A 17,919-nucleotide genomic window follows, 5' to 3' on the forward strand; every position below is an offset into this window, starting at 1 on the left:
TCATGTAGTTTGTTTATTGGCTCTGTAGAGAGCTTATTTATTTATTTATTTGAACACATAGATATTGGTACAAGCAGGCACCAAATACATATGCGCGACACAAATCTCATTTGATTTGTGCGAGGGCTGTGATACTGCCCGGGTGCCCAAACCCAAGCAGGAGAGAGCTTATTGAAGGAACGATTTCGAGAACAAGCTGGAATATATAACCAACTCAGTATTCATATATCACGTTACCTTCACTGGAGTTAGAAAAGTCAGTCGTTCATCGAGGTCAATCCTTTCGTTCATCCAAGAGAATCAACCATTATGATTTATTCACAGATAATTCATTTATGTACACCGTTAACAAGAATAAGTCAAATCTGTCTAAAGGTTAGTTTGTGAAGTATAAAAATAATGATATACAATAAGATATTTATAATGCTCAAAGTAATAAGCCAATTAAGCCATTAAGCCAATCATCAGTTATTTAATGAATACGATATACAACTGCACATCGTTAAAAGAGATATTTTAAATATTGTCTAAACATCTTACAATTTAATAATTTTCCCACTAAGATTATTAAAAATGCAGTAAAACGATATGATTTACTGCTAAATAATAATTCGAATGAAATACCATGAATTGGTAGTGTAGTTTCACCATACCGCCACAGCACAACAGAAGAACTCCAAAGAATCTTAAAACAATACAGAATTAAATCATACTACAAAACAACCAACACCGTTAGGAATGCTTTGATTCACATGAAGGATGAGATCCTCCTTATGTCAACACAGTACTGCGATGTATTGATTGTGATCTCTTCTATATATTAAAGAGTCATCTCGTGAAATCTTGACTCGATCCAGATAGCATCTAAGGTGCACAAAGAAACCGCCTAATAATTCTGTAGAACTGGAAAGACTCCAAATCAAATCGGCAACAACAGTCCATGCCATTTTCAGTAACTATCAAGTCGATATTAAAAATATCAAAATAATACAAAAAGGCTTTCCCAGATATGAAGAAAGACAAGTAGCGGAAGCTTTTCATATATTGCTAAATCCAACGGCCTCCAATAGAAAAAAAAAGCTGTATCATCCATCAAAATTGGATCACCATGTCTGATTCTATTCAGATATCACATAATATTATCATACATACAAATTCAACTCTATTCTTTTATATTACAAATGTCACATAAATCAAATTGACTGGAGTGACATAACATTGACCTGTTTTATTTTTCATTGATCATATTCAATATTTTTTTTCAGTGTTCCTTTGTACTATTTAAAGTTGGGTTAATTTAGTTTTTCTACTCATTAGGATATTACAAATAGATTATTTTTATGAATAACAATTTATCCAAGGCTCAATTTATTTGAAATTATCAAGTTAAACCTTAGTAATGATACCTATTGTCTAAACATGTTTTTATCGTTGTTGATGTTAAGGTCTCCAATTGATCAGTCTTTTTTTATATATGTGCATCTGTAAAGGATTAACTCTATAATTCTATTTCGTTATAAGTTTTCAGAACGAAAGGGATTGGATCAGGAGTCGCAGTGTGAAAATCAGCACTGGGATGAAGGTATATTCATCTCTAACCGATCATCAAATAAGATGACAAGAGAGTTTTGGATGCCACCGCTAGTCACCATCCAACTTTAATAGGAAATCATGGTTAAATAATAATATCAACCCAATCTGTTCATGATGCACAAATGACAACAGAAATTGATCAATTACAATCTTCAACATTGACAAGAAAATTACAAACCTTTACAAACTGTGTAAATATATGTTCAAAGGGGTTTTGGGGAAATTTTAGTAATTTCAATAGTTGAAATTATGAGTCAATTGAAGCCAGACCACCATGGAAATCTTGGAAGCACTGGACGGCCGTTTCGTCTTACTGTGGGACTCCTCAACAGTGAGCATCCACGATCCCCCCAGCGAGATCCGAACTCAGGACCTATCAAGTCTTGCGCGCGAGCGCTTAACTATTAAACCACTGAGCCAGCATCCAACGGTATTACTGTCTAACTTCAACCAACCCACGAAATCGCTCCACTGTCCACCATTGTTTTCAGTGAACTGATATCTCGCAACAGACCTGGTCGAACTTCATTGGTCACGGCTTTTCACTAGAACTCCAGGATATGCCTCTTGAAGTCAGTCACATTATTTAATTGTTAAAATTACCAATCAAGGTTGAACAGTTAATTGAAGTACATTTCAAATGGAAAGTGAGTTAAAAGAAAAAAATAACAATATACTCACTTGGTTAAACAATATCTTAAATCTTCACGTTCAATTAGATTCTCTTCTAAAATTCCTTCACTGAACTGACGAAATTCTTTTAACAATAATTGGTGCTAAATATTTAGTAAAGTATGAATATATATAAGATACCGATATATATTCTTCAGTTAAATGGTAACAAAATCTATGACAATATTAAGCATGGATTTCAGAAAAATATACCAAGGTCACTTCAATTATTACATGAGATCATACTTTATGTATATATTGAGTGAAAGAATGTCAGATTGGTAAATTTAAGGTTATTAAATATTGTTTAATTTATAGTGTTATTTATTTATTTGAACACATCAATATTGGTACAAGAGAGCGCCAATATATATGCGCCACACAAAACAATGAGAATTCGAAGAGAAAAAAGAAAAAAACAGGTAAGGAGCGTAAAAAAAGAGAACAATAACGAAGAGATTGGTGTAAGGTAGTGTGGTAGTAATGAGGGAACGGAAAGGTACAATCGGAAGAAATTTTTCAGGTAAGGAAGACACAACCACTTTTTATGAAGAAAGTAAAAGAAGGTTACAGCAGGGTCGCCATTGGCTTCTATTCTGAGCCATATCTGATAACGTCTCTAGCCACTGTGTAGCACCATCTCTCGGATCCCAACCAGGGAGTAGTGAAGGACCAACAGAAGTCAGTCCTTTGCAGCTTTCTTTCATGCCACGACACCATGTCATTGGTATCTTATAGATAAAGTTTATTTTTTAACAGTCATTCAGTTAGTTACAAAATACAACGTTATAATATACTTTGCATGACATATGATAATTGAAGAAAATCGTTAGAAAACTAATCAATGTATGGTTTGTACATACTTAGTAATTATTGGAACATGCTGTCAATTAGCTTGCAATTACTTAACATATGACAGAGAAGAGTTTTTTAGTTACGAATATGTTAGAGGAGGTTTTTTCTGTTTTGATTAGACGAAATGACCACTGTTAAAATCAATGAATAGAATGCTAAACGATAGATGAACTCAATGATATGATGTGTGGCCAAGTGATGGTTACACACGAGACTGTATAATTCATTTAGGCCCCCAGAATGATTAAAAATCAAAAACAAGATAACTAGTCAGATGAATAGTTCTTCATGTAATAAAAAGAACATGCTTATATACAAAATAAACATGATAAAATGTTATAAGCAATAGAAGGAAATTAATCTGTAGGTTATTCATTCTTCGGCTGTTAGAATTAATCTTTGGATATTGTATCACAATTTTATTGTCATAAAAATGCAAATCAATGGTAATGACAGGTATAGGTTTGTATTGCCAGAGAATATAGTACAATAAACATGTAAGCGTTAGACATAACTATTTAACTCTACAAAATGAATTCTAAAATGGATTTTATATCCACGAAACACCCTATGTTTGAAGAAATGCTATTTATAAACAAACAATTTAATGACAATTCAAAAATTAATGATATGAGACAGTTATTCACCTCAGACAATGGATGAAGGGTTGAGCAAGATCATGTATCGATTAAAGTTAGACATTAAAACTGTTGGATGCCGTCTTAGTGGTCCAGAGGCTAAGCGTTCACGTGTGGGTTTCTGTTCGGCCCTCTTACCGGAAACACTAAGAGTAACTCTGCATATACAATCCATATAACGTAATCGGGCGTAAACCAAACGGGATATCTACGGAAATTATCAGATTCTACTATTTAAATATATATAATATTATATATAGTGATCTATTGGACGAATGTACATGGATCCTAGTGAGTATAATTGCTTCAGGTGAATCTTCGGCCTAATATTCATTGGTTACAATATCAATGAGTTAAATTTACCGTTATTAAATTATTTTCGTCACTATTGGTTTAACAATTAACAACTGTTATTAAAATTTAGGGTTTGTCATAAATGATATTTGTTGAAACTCTTAATACGTAAAAACTCCTTGTAAAAATGACTTAATGTCGCCTATGATCTTGTCTTGATTTAATCTTATTGTAGAAACTATGATACAACTCTTGTAGCAAGAATCATCTACACTCAGATATGTTCGGCTGATCAGCTTCAAACAACTGATTGAAATACAAGTCATCAAATTTAATTCTAGCCAAATGTAATCAACATATAACTTTGGACATTGTTGAAGCGTGTGAACTGTAACTAATGTATTGCTATAACTATAATTATACCACTTATAGTATTAAAAAACTCCAAATTGGGAACGAAATTCAGATTTTCTATAAATAAATACAGATAAGTATTTTCAAGCTGTTCAATAAGGATATATCTCAAACTAATTGACTATAGGTCATCAACAAGTGTGAATACAATTTTTATTTCAAATTGATATCACCATACGAGTAATCAATAAAAACAAAGAACTAATTGGATAATTACTTGATATTACTAGTATTCAGTAACTAATGTGAATTATTTAATCAGTGACCGGATTAACAACAGAATTATTACTTGAAGTGTACACTATAAAATTATGACAAATATGGTCTTTTAATAGTTGAAATCATGAATCAATTGAAGCTGGACCACCATAGAAAACCTGTAAGTACTGGACGACCGTTTCGTCCCAGTGTGGGACTCCTCAGCATTGTGCATCACTGAAGACAATGGTGTACGGTGGAGTGATTTCGTGGATTGGTTGAAGTTACACAGTAACACCGTTGGGTGCTGGCTCAATGGTTTAATGGTTGAGCGCTCGCGCGCAAGACTGATAGGTCCTGGGTTCGGATCTCGCTGGGGGCGGGATCGTGGATGCTCACTGCTGAGGAGTCCCACAGTAGGACGAAACGGCCGTCCAGTGCTTCCAAGATTTCCATGGTGGTCTAGCTTCAATTGACTCATAATTTCAACTATTGAGATTACTAAAATCCCCACAAAACCCCTTCTGATAAAATATGGGCTTATTTGAAATTAATTTAAATGGATGAAATGTTAGTAACGTCAATTAACTTATATTTAAATTACTGCTCTCTATCAAAAAATACTGGTACAAAAATTAAACAACAATCTCCCATTTAATTCCTTTCTTAACAATTGTTTTACTCTTAGACATGCTCTATTCAATAGCCTAAAATGATTTTTTCTAATATTAACATTAGAATTCACTGGTCTAAAGATAGCGTGGTTTTAATGAAATCTAAAAGTTTTGGGTTCGATTCTTGTTGAGGTCACGTGGGAATACTGTTGAAAAGTTGTATACTAGGATAGAAATAGTATCAAACAATGCTATATGATTCTTTTAATGATTATCTAACTAGAAATATTCCATAAACAAAACTATTAACCATTAATTCAACGTTGAATTAATATTCGGCAATTAAGTGTCAATATTTAATTGTTAATTTCTTCGATTATGAATTTTAGATAAACAGAAAGAAAATGTGCAGCAAACAGTGAATGAATGAGTCTTTTGATAAAAAAAGAGAAGAAATCTTGAAAGGAAATGTACGACGAGAAAAAACGCCGATGAACTTACATTTTCCTCAGGCATATTCCAAAACACAGCCACTCCGTTACTGAAAGTATAAAAAAAGGAAGATATAACAGCTGAATATACTTTTTGTTATACTGAAAAAAGAAAGATGCGGTTGAAAATTCGCATGATAAACTGTGTTACATTATCTTGACATTGAGGCTAGGAAAAATCTTCTAATCGAAATAAACGAAAACATGTGGTAACTATTGTTGAATCAATTTTCGTTCAAAACTCGATCACAGTAGTTATATCAGTATTTTTGAGAGAAACAAGCTACTCTCATTGTGGGTTAAATTTCCCTCAATACTACTGTTCAAATACTATCACATCAAATTTCAATTATGGTAATTGAAACAATCTTAAACGCTGTTATAACTAGCTGTGATGAAATACAAATGCAGCTGCGAATTATTTAAATGTAAACAGCCCAAAATTCCTAGTCACACAAAATTGGTTCAATAAGATATGCAAAAAAATGTACACCTCACTAATGAAATAATAATGTGAAGAAATGTAGGAGAATAATAGTTATTATGTTTGTATGTAGTAATGATTCTTTTGTAGATTGTTTCGCACTTATTACGACTTGCAAATACAGTAAATTCAGTTGTGCTCATCGAGTTCTATCTGACTTGAATCAGAAACTTCTGGGAGTTTCAGGCTAGTATATTAATTCGAATATCTTCTAATATCATGATGGTACAATCAATGAAGAAATGAAAAAAATAATTTACAGTTCGGTTGAAAATATAGCTAGGAAAAAAAATCGGTGAATTAACCTTATTTGACTATCATGAAGAGCAATAGAGAACCATGGTAGGATTGCTGTTAGCTATATTTGATAGTGTCTCAGGTCACTGAATCTCACCATCTCATGGACCCCAACAGTGGGGTCGTGATGAGCTAATCAATCATAGTCGTATATAACTATCTTTCACACAACAGTATCATGTCATAAGCTGACCACCTCTCAACTCTTTGCACCATGTCAACATCGAAAAACAGTGTATGATGAGGGCTGTCCACTCTCTCCATTCTTGTTCAAATTTGTGGTCGACGTACTTTTAGAGATAACACTCTCCTCATCTAAATTTCCAGGGGTTGAACTTCTACCGGGAGGTTCACTTGTTGACTTAGAATATGCCGATGACATAGTTCTATTTGGTGAAGACGCTGACAAAATGCAGAGTCTTCTGACCACTCTAAGCAACAATACCAACATGTTCGGGATGCGATTCTCTCCCTCGAAATGCAAAATGTTACTACAGGATTGGGTTGCATCGACACCTAAACTAATGATAGGGAGTGAAGTAATTGAGCGTGTCGATCGCTTCACTTATCTTGGAAGTCTCATCAGCTCTTGTGGTCTGGTGTGTGACGAAATCTCAGCACGGATACAGAAGGCTCGACTAGCTTTTGCCAACTTGCGTCATTTATGGCGTAGGCGAGATATCCGTCTCTCAATCAAAAGACGTGTTTACTGTGCAGCAGTTCGTTCCATCCTACTTTATGGCAGTGAAACATGGCTGGTAAGAGTAGAGGATATTCGTAGGCTACTAGTATTTGATCATGGGTGTCTTCGAAATATTGCTCGTATATCCTGGGACCATCGAGTAAGTAATGCAGTTGTTAGGAAACGGGTACTAGGTAAGGATGGCAAATCAATTGATGACGTAGTGAAACTTCATCAGTTGAGATGGCTGGGACGTGTTACGTATGTCCAACCACCGACTGCCTCGACGTGCTATGTTCAGTGGTATAGGAGTAGGTTGGAAGAAAGCTATGGGCGGCCAGACCAAAACATGGCACAAGTCCATGAAGTCACTGACACGTGGACTGAGTCATGTTGGTAGGTGTAGACTACCTGGTTGGGGACCGTGAGATGATAGCAATCGATGGTTAAAGACCCTGGATGACATGGCTCAAAATCGTTTGCAATGACGCAGGTGCATCCACTCTCTGTGTTCCCCCAAATTCTAATATTCTGAATTCTTCATGTCCCTTTTTTCCTCTTTCCAAATTTATTTCACTGTATTATACTCTTTAAATAACTTCTCTAGACCCTAATCTTCCCGATTACTGCTTATACTCTTATTACCTTTACCACTACGGGATTTGAATCGACAACTGCATCTCTGTGCTAATGTGGTGTGGTAACTCGAACTGATGTACGTACGTACGAAGTTCTACGTTGTTACTGACTGACTGACTGATGATGAGGAAGTCGTTACGATGAAATTCGTGAACTACGACTAAGTTATCAAAGTATACATTTCAAGCTGGTGATACTAGTTGAATTATTATCACTGAGCCCGAATACATATTGCCGGACCTTGACATTACTAACATAGTGTTAACATTGGTTCCCAGTAATCTTTTCAAAACAACAGTGATAGAACACAGAGTAGCCGAACATCCTCAGTTCAGAGAGTTTAGGTTCCACAAGCGCCCTACGCTACCCCAATGAATTTGAAACATTGAGAAACGACCATTTAATATTCCTAACTTGCAATAGACTCAGTAGCTCACTGTATAACGGTTTAGAGTCCAAATCAAAAGGTAGTGGTTCGAGTCCTAGTGTGAACATCAACAGTGAGATACATACACATCAGGCTGACAAGTTATAAATAAAACTAAAAGTTCGTTCTGAATTTCACTGCTAGCCACAAACTATTCATCTCAAAAGAAAACTTGAGGCAAAATGGTTAAATTGAGGCCAACCGCATAGAAGGAATGTATGCCAACAAAGATGAGTCAAAATTCAGTTCTGAACATCAATAACAGAACATACACTTTTGACCATGTTATCATCAATAAAAGCAACGAATTACTTTAGAAGTTATTTTATACTCTTAATTGTTAGTGTCTAGGATCAAGGAACAATCAGAGGTATTGTGAATGAGGTTTGTCAGTCATTTTCTCTAATTGAGTCGTTCAGTTCAGTCACGTTGCAATTTTACAGTATTCAACATAGACATAACATACTCAAATGCAACACCTGGCTAAATAACTATAGATTTGTGGTATATCAGCACTCAACTGTTAGCAAATGAGTTGTGCTCATAAATCATACCTTTGATTTGAGCAGAATTGTCATCTTTTAGTAATAACCGTGACTCAATCTAGTGCCTGTCCTTTTTGTCTTTTGTTGTAGATATCAACAATAAGGACCCTTACAATGTAAAAAAAGCCCTAAATATTAGACGATCTACCAACTACCTCCGATGATTTACAACATCACACATCAAAGAGATCAATCAGACAATAGTGAGATTAACGATTGCTATCCAATGGTCGGTGAGTATACCCATGAGTAGATGCTACACATAAACAAAGACACGTACACAAACACACTTACTTGAAAATAAATGCATCCCATGGATTAATATTTTCCGTATCTATTTTAGATAATTGAGAGACTAGCAATACTTCTGATGATAATTCCGATGGTAATGTAGGGAATTTGTACAGATGATCAAATTTGGAAAGATAAGAGTGGAGCATTTTTAAATTAGTGTACTGTGCAAAACCATAACCTGAGATATCGTAAAATCCGGATTGTTTTAAGTCAACTATTTCCTGTATATACAAGATGATAATTTAAAACAAATAAAATAATAGGAAACGATTAGATAAGAGTATAGTGTCAATAAGCAGTATATTAGACGATTGGAGCTAGCAGGAAACTCTGGATCAAGGTTTCATGTTAGCCAGCACTCTTCGGTAAGGCATATTTGCAATCTATAAGAATCTGATTTTCCTTAGTGGATTCAAAACCGCGTTACACAGTCCCACAGTCTGGGACGTAACCATTGTGCTATTCGGGTTGAGACCGATCCATTGTACGACTAAGAGGTTTACGACTAATCAATTAGTGAGTAATGACTAGTGTCATGTTTGTCCAGCCCTTCTATGCTATCTGTCACTCGTCAGTGATGCTTGGAAAAAACTTGTAACCATGTGGTCTGAACCTGTATCACTTAGTGCTCTTCTTCAGGACGCTATTACTAAGCTATACGAACATTACAATATAGTGAACGCAATGTTGAACCACTTAGATTAATGGAACTTGATCGGTAAAACTAGATCAGTACTAAAGATTGGAAAAATATAACTCTGACCAATGTAATGATTATTCATTTGATAAACAGTATATAATATGAATACACTTAGACGATGCAAAAATCAAATTTTGATGCGACTATAGAATTTCATCCATAAGTGGTAATTTAATTAACTAAACTGACACCAAAACACTAGTAAATCTTGTACACAAGTGTATGATGATCATTTTTAAACTGAGCAACAGAGTTTATCTACTGTACCACAGAAATTGGCGAATTTGAAAACAAACAAAAGAGATTTTTAAAATTAATTCACAATCGTAGTTACTAACTGGTCAAAATTTTAATACAGACGAGTCCTTCAGTTATTTAGTCAGAGAGCCATCAGTTTTAGTAGCTAGTGTCTTGTCACTGAATCACTGGATCTAAGTAAAATTTGTGCTGTATTCAGATTTTGTTCATAAGTTTGATGTGCACACAAACCTGCTGCATGTTTTTTACTTAATCATCGTCATCGGAAATCATCTTATTGCCAAACATAATTCGACATCCTATTTAATTATTGATTGCGCTATTTCTATATTCAGTTGGCTTTTTCCCCTTTCTCATTCGAACACTAACATAGTGGGATGAATAGTACGAAAGTATAACTCTCAAGACTATTATACTACTTATATTTCTATTGTATAATTAGTCAACGATTTTATAGAATCGTATTTATAAGCTTTCGTTTGATTTATAAATCTTTGTCATGTCTTATTACTCCAGATTTGGAATCAATAAATTATTCTTTTATTACCCTGGTTTTGCATCGTTGAAGACTAGGTTGTGTACACCAGTACCTGGTATACATCTTCGTCCATTTTTTTCCATAAAAATTAGGTTTTAATCATACATGTCGATAATGAAATGTAGGAGAATGCGGCGTTACTACAAATAGTGTGATGACATAGGATCTGAACTATATAAATTTATGACATTCTTTAATGGGGTTCAACATTGACCTTGATGAGAATAATAAGAATTAACAAATTCTCTATTGTTTAATATCGTTATCGAAACAAAATGGTTTTGTTGAGAACACTGCAAACTATACATTAAATGATCTGTAATTTTAATGGGATTCGCGTTACGAGGTTAAGAATTGTTACAAATAATTATAAAATAAAACCTGAGAGTTGAAAGCCCTTTACAGAATTACGATGCATAATGGTAACAAAAAATAAAACTCCACCATGAAAACGTGGTTACATCTCATATTCAAAAAAAACCTGCTAAGTAGATTGACGAATTATTAATGTCAGTCAGTCAGTCATTATGAATACAGTGGTCTTGAGTGCTGTTAGTGGTATGAGAACGGTTATCACTTCCAGATTTCCCACACCGTGGAACGGTTTTTCCGGAAGTGCCTGAAAAGGAAATCGGATTACAGGTGGTCCTACTGAACTGAGAGCGTGACCGCAATGCCCAAGAGACAACTGCTTGAAGTCGGTCACACACGACCTTTTTATGGGTAATTTTTGTGTTAGCTCCGTACTTGTTGAGACCTTACCGCCGGAGACGGATATCCGTGGGATAAGGCGAGGTGTGCATTTTTAGGGTCGACCTTTTCTAACCCCGCCCCTCCTTGTGGGAAGGCAGCATCGCTGTCATGCTGGTTGTCTGAAGGAAACACCTTACTGCTGTCACACCCCTCTACAGACAGCAGTATGACTTCGCCCTCAGACCTTGAGCTGCCGCTTTTAGTCTTACCGTTCTCCAATCGACCTGCCTGGCATGGTAGAACCTACAGGAACATATGTTCCAGCCAGTGTAGCTCGGTAGGCAAGCCCGACCACCACGTCAATGTGGCAACAACGGTCGGGAATTATTAATGTTTATCTTTTAAAGAAAATTCTCCTACCTATGTGTAGAACATAGACAAGCACATCATGTATTTTAATTAGTTGATTTCAAGGGCATGATAAAGAAAACCTGGTTTTCATTTAGACTACTGATCAAAGCTAAAATTTTATATCCGATTTAGTCGTCAATTTTAATGAAGTTACAATAAACATCCTGTGAATCATTCAAATAACCGAAATAAATAATTTTCTTTTTAGTCAGTTCATAATAATTCCATTAAAACAAGTATACATATATGTACATATATATTACACTCACTTTATCTACACGTTTCTTCTTCGGATGAAAAATTCCCAAACTTAAATTGGTTTGATGATCTTTCGGTTTTACTGATGTCGATGATGATTGTGATAATGGTTGATATAAATTAGTAGTAAATGATAAATTTCTATAAATTAAGCGACTACTATTATAAGTTTGAATAGTAGTACTATTCATTCTAATACTAAAAGAAATTGAATAATACCGAACAAATCCAACAGGTATTATTAATGATGAATTATTTGTAACGAAAGTTTTCATTAAATTGGAAACTTTATAAGTGAACATCAATTTATTCCATTTAATCATGAGAATGTTGATTAAGCGAATATTTTTAATGAATTAGTTTGCTAAAACAGATGAAAAACTCAGTAAATAATTATGGTAATAGAATAATTTAAAATACATAAATCTTATTTTTAAATAAATCAGAAGAAAATTGTAATGAGTGTTCATTAACTCATTTTTATTCTATAAGATGTTAAGTTATACCCAACCATAAAGTATCCAGTATCATACAAAAAACTGTAAGCTTTTGCCCACGAATGCCCTGGTATGGCCGAGAGTGGGGAGAGTCAGCTCTCCCTCTCCAAATGCTCTCTCATGGCCACGCGTATACAGTCTCTGACAGGGAAGTCCTACCCACTGCCTTCTCGTGGCGGGGATGTTGTTTACGAAAATGAGAGGACGAAAAGCGAATGTCCGGCCCTTTAACCGGATTCCAAACAAATGGTGCACATGGGCTCCAGTATCCTGAAGGAACGAATGGCGTATGAACCAATTAATGGTCACCGGCTTTCATGGGACTGCATCTCCTTACGATGCTCTACTGCCTTGTGGATCAGACCTTCAGGTTGAAGGCTTGGAGGGTGGCTCCCAAAGAAAACCACCTGCTTCAGTTCGGGCACCCGGGTAGTATCACAGCCCTCACACATATCGAATGAGATTTGTGTGGCGCATATGTATTTGGTGCCTCCTTGTACCAATATCTATGTGTTAAAATAAATAAAATAATAAATAAGCTTTTGTAGATCGAATTTACGAGATGATCAATATATGATTAGTGAGGTGAGTTTCGTGACTAACAAATATAGTAAAAGATCTATCTTAACTGGTTATTATAAAAAGTAGATTTTGACTAATTTACTTATCAGATATCAGTTGTAACCAATGTAATTACTGATACATATGTGAATTAGTTCAAATTGTTACACCATATATCAGCAAAAAGAGATCAAGTTATTTCATGGAATATGATGGATAACTTTAGAAGTTTTATTTAAGTCAGCTTGACATCTTTCGCCAGTTAAATGATAGAGAATAAAACTTTTAATCGCCCCTAACAATCTTTTACTCAATTAAGCCAGACAGAACCCAGTGGTATGATGTTACTTTATGTTTTTCATCAAAATTAAATGTCATTGATGAATGAATGTTAATTACAAGGTTAAATAAAGTAACTTTTTCATCTTTATCTTTCAATACTATGAAGATATTACTCTGAATACGACAGTTAATTGTTGACTGATTATTCTTTAGTTTTGTAAGATAAATCTCTGCCAGAAAAATACCCAGTGGCGATTTCATGGCTACACAATCAGATTGTTCGTCTTATTCATTGTTGAACTGGAAATGGAGATTTATCGTAACACTAAACATCATCTGCCTTGGTTAAGCAAAGAATAGTTAAGGGCAATTAAGAGCTCTATTCCCAGTCACTTACTTGATATGGGACACCAAGTTAACTGAAATAAAGCTTTCAAAGTTAACCAACATACTGCATTAAATTTTACGGCATGATCTAACGGCCCGTCTTTTACACACTGTACAACTATAAGAATTCACATTTAGAAACCTAACCTTTGTACTTAAAGGATGTTTGTAGAATGCTTACTTAGGCAGACGACATATAGCATAAAAAAGTGGATTACAACAGAACACTGATTCATCACGCTCATTCAAAACCATCTAATTTTCTTTCAGTTTGTGTTTCTATATAGTTCATAAATTCTACTGTTTGTTCTAACGCAAATACCATAAAATTTACTTTCGATCAAAATATCTTGTTAACTCTTTTACCATATATCCAATCTAGCAACAACTGATCAACATGTTTTTCTTGGAAATCATTACTTTTATTAGTATAATGCTAATATTCGGTTATCATATATATTTAGTGTACAGTTAGAATGTAAAACCATTAGTCCTTTTTAATGAATGTCTGAATGAGGATGTTTCTGTTTGATCAATCTATTAATGGGAATTAACACGTGACTCGGATTTCCATACACTTTTTCATATTCACACAGCTTTATCAAGCAGATTGATTAATTTTTTTAGGATTAGTCTAGCCTTAGGGATTAACCAATTAACTTCTTTCTATCAACTAGGCTACAAGGTGTAACTACTGATAAATCAACTTCATCTCCACTAGTTATTAATAAACTTAACATTATTGTTGTGAATTAACACTGGAACTAACAAAGTATAATGCTGTAGAATGATGACTTGAATGTTAGGATATTCAACTTTTAATTCTTAGGTTTTATATCCGAATCCTACCCCATCTACTTTGACTAGGGATTGATAAATATTCATTGACGAAAAGGATGGATTAAAATCAAATACATTAACTTGTATATCGATAATAAATTACATTGGGTATAATTCTTAGTGTTATAAATTCATTAATACCCTAGAAACAGACGGATGACAGATTTGAACCCTGCGTTTTTATTATTTTTGCTTCAATATAATCATCAATACTGATTTGGTCATGAAGCATTAGAAATGTGTGTAATTTAAGATAAGAATCTAAAAACATAAGATATAACTTTATTATTCAAATTACTTTTGAACAACGTACATATGTATGTCTAGAAGAAATGATATATCAGTTGAATAATATCAACTTTTAAACGCAAATTATTGGAACTTTGGATCTATGATTAAATTAATAGTACACTAAGAGCGAAAAAATACCCCAAGCAATTCAATTGATTAGAGCAATGATGCAATTAAAACAAACCGTAGAAAATTCAATCACAAACATGACATATATGACTAAGAAATAGAGAGAAGACAAGAAAAAACAGATCATTATCAAGAAACATTCTCTTATTTTTTTTCCTACTTTTTCTCAAAAACAAACGTAAGTCCTCTCACATGATGCCCCCATCCAAAAAAAAAACAAATATTATGACGTTACACATTGTAAGAAAACAAGGTTGTAAAATAACCTAATGTCTAAGAACCGTTAGATTTCTGGTTGTTTACCAGAGTTTAAAATTTCCTCTAATTCATCCAGCGTCCAATAGACATGCTTTAGAAAGTCATCATTTTCATTATTATTATTAGTATCAATTTGCACAAGACGAATTCCTGGTTGATCATTACCTAATTGGACACAAACAGATGATGAACTGATCATTGAAAATGATTTATCAGTATTGTTGTTATTGGTGTGATCATTATTTTCATTAATTATTAATGGGGTATAATTTGCTATAATGTTTTTATGTAAATGACCAGCGAATGCATAATAAATTTTATGTTGATAAAGTTTATTGACAAATTCTTTACGATAATTTATTGGTATATTGAAATAATTATCTGGTTCATTTATATCTTCTAAGAAAAATGGAATATGCTAAAGAGAAAAAATAGGGGGAAAAGAACAACAACGACAATAAAAGTTGAACGAGAAAAATTATAAATTAGACTGACTAGACTATTGATACTAATATGATTGGATGTGAAAAATTGATTGATTCACTCAATCAATCCAAAAGTGAAAAGCTACCATATACCAAGATATTTTATAGATTTGATGACCAGACTTACGTTATGTAGAAAGAGATGTAGCAGCGATAGATTAGTGGCATACGAAGCAATCGACATCAACGGTTAGAATGACGTATGTGAATATAAATCGCTTTAAAAAAATTACTTACTAAGTACAAGTTTGTATGATGAGCTGCAGCCCACATTTTCTATGTATAAGCTAGTGAAAATACATAATGCACTAAACTGTGTTAGGTAAGGATGAGTTCGAACCCATGACCTACTGATTGGGAGTCTATTGTTTTGGTCAGTAAATCATGACACTAATCACTATGCCTCGAAAACAATAGTTGTACTATTGAGACATAAAAGATAAATAGGGAGATTTACACAAAAATAGTTTACTTGAATTTTCTAGGTTTTACGCTTTTAAAACACTGATTCATTCATCCATAGACAGTATGAACTTGCTAAAACTCATAATATTGCAGTAGGGAGGAATATTAACAAGATAGAAACCAAAAGAATGAGACCAATAATAACAATATCAACGGTAGTGAGGATAATGAATTTGGGAATAATAAATAATATGCATTATGTGTATATGAACAGTCAACAAATCGTTCAATGGTACTATTATAACTACTTGGATTCAAAGTGATTACTAGTAATCAGTTTAGTGGAAATCCAATTTCTCAGTGGTTACTTGATTTTTAGTGTTAGATAGTTAACTGGCTGGTTACGACTAACAATGTTAGACATGTTCGCCTCGTCTCGTTAATCAGGTATGACAACTTGAGCCAACACGCACATCTGTCCCAGGCTCTATTTTGATTATGTCTATCTGTTCTGATAAAAATAAAACAACTTTAGCCAACGAAGTGATAGGAGTAACAAGAAACTAATTTTATTTAGTTCAAAGATTCGGTTTGTTAGGTAAATGGGGATAAAATGCTAATTTTAGAAATCGTGAGTATTAAACCTAGTTTTAAAAGGAATTTTTATCACGTACACTAATTCTAAGCCACAATTATGACAATAAAGATGATCTCTGTATCATGTAATTTAAATCCTTTTCAGTGACAGACGAGATTTTATGATAGTTCACCATAACTAGAGAAAGGTACAAATCAGTAAAATATCAAATTCGTAGATTTAACATATCAATTAAGAAACAAAAAAGAAACTAATACTCGTTGGGGCAATACAATATATAGGTAAAAAAGAAATCAAGGGATTAGTATTCACTAAGAAATGAATGAAACTGTCTCTAAAACTGGTTTTTAACCACAAAATTTGACGTTGGTTAAGATCACCGACTTTCAACCACTAAGTCCCTGGTTCGAAACTTGCTTTGCTTACTTCGATTTTGGCAGCCGGATAGTATCATTAGTCCTTGGACTTAATGTAGCTCACACCCAAGTGCCTAGTGAATGATTTGACTTTTTTCTTCAATCATTAATTTGTCCTAATTAAATTAAAAATGAAAGCCTACAAATATCAACACAAATTAGAGCAACTCTAAGTGACGTAAGAAACTGTTCACACATTCTTATTCGGTGTTTTATCGAGAGTATTGAAACATTTATCTGTTAAAACACATCGTGACAACGGATGGGGCTGCGAAATTGAGTTGTGCTTTATCTACCTCCGTTTCAGTACATGAAGCTCGAAGGCAATTCAGTCAGTCAACTACAACGTAGGACCAGGCACGTATGTGTATCGGTAAAAGTTGCCACACCTCATTAGCACGAGATGAACAACGAATTCATAGAAGTAACTAATTAAGTGGTGGTAATATATAAAAGATTGCATATAAGGATATAGTACAGGAAGAAAGAAAGATATGAAGCGATTTTAATCTCACAGTTTAGGGGAAGATAGAGTGTATACACCAACGCCATTGTGATCGGTTCTCGGTCATGTCACCAAGAGTCTCCAACCATTGGTTACGATAGTCACACTGAACCCAAACAAGTAGTCTGCATCTACAAATATGGCTCAGACTAAAGGTTAGCGTCTTCAAGCACTGATGTCACGTTTTGGTTTGGCCGCCCCTAATTCTCTTCCAACCGTCTCTAACACCCGTTAGCATTGCACGATGTGGTAATCGGTGTTCAGGCATAC

General features: G+C 34.1%; 1 protein-coding gene across 3 annotated transcripts in view; it reads right to left on the minus strand.

The window, feature by feature from the left end:
- Positions 1–17,919, minus strand: part of RMND1_1 (Required for meiotic nuclear division protein 1) — a 41,254-nt gene that overhangs the window by 16,113 nt on the left and 7,222 nt on the right. For 2 of the 3 annotated variants that reach the window (XM_051213734.1, XM_051213735.1), the window contains 4 exons: positions 12,007–15,658; positions 9,138–9,358; positions 5,780–5,819; positions 2,275–2,369 (listed from right to left, as the gene is read on the minus strand). In XM_051213734.1, the coding sequence (XP_051069738.1) occupies positions 2,275–2,369; positions 5,780–5,819; positions 9,138–9,358; positions 12,007–12,318 (668 nt within the window). In that variant the 5' untranslated portion in view covers positions 12,319–15,658. Of the gene's footprint in view, positions 1–2,274; positions 2,370–5,779; positions 5,820–9,137; positions 9,618–12,006; positions 15,659–17,919 lie in introns of those variants that run through there. The other variant, XM_051213736.1, reaches the window with a different exon arrangement.

The sequence above is a fragment of the Schistosoma haematobium genome, chromosome 3, assembly GCF_000699445.3.
Source record: "Schistosoma haematobium chromosome 3, whole genome shotgun sequence".
Lineage (NCBI taxonomy): Eukaryota > Metazoa > Platyhelminthes > Trematoda > Strigeidida > Schistosomatidae > Schistosoma > Schistosoma haematobium.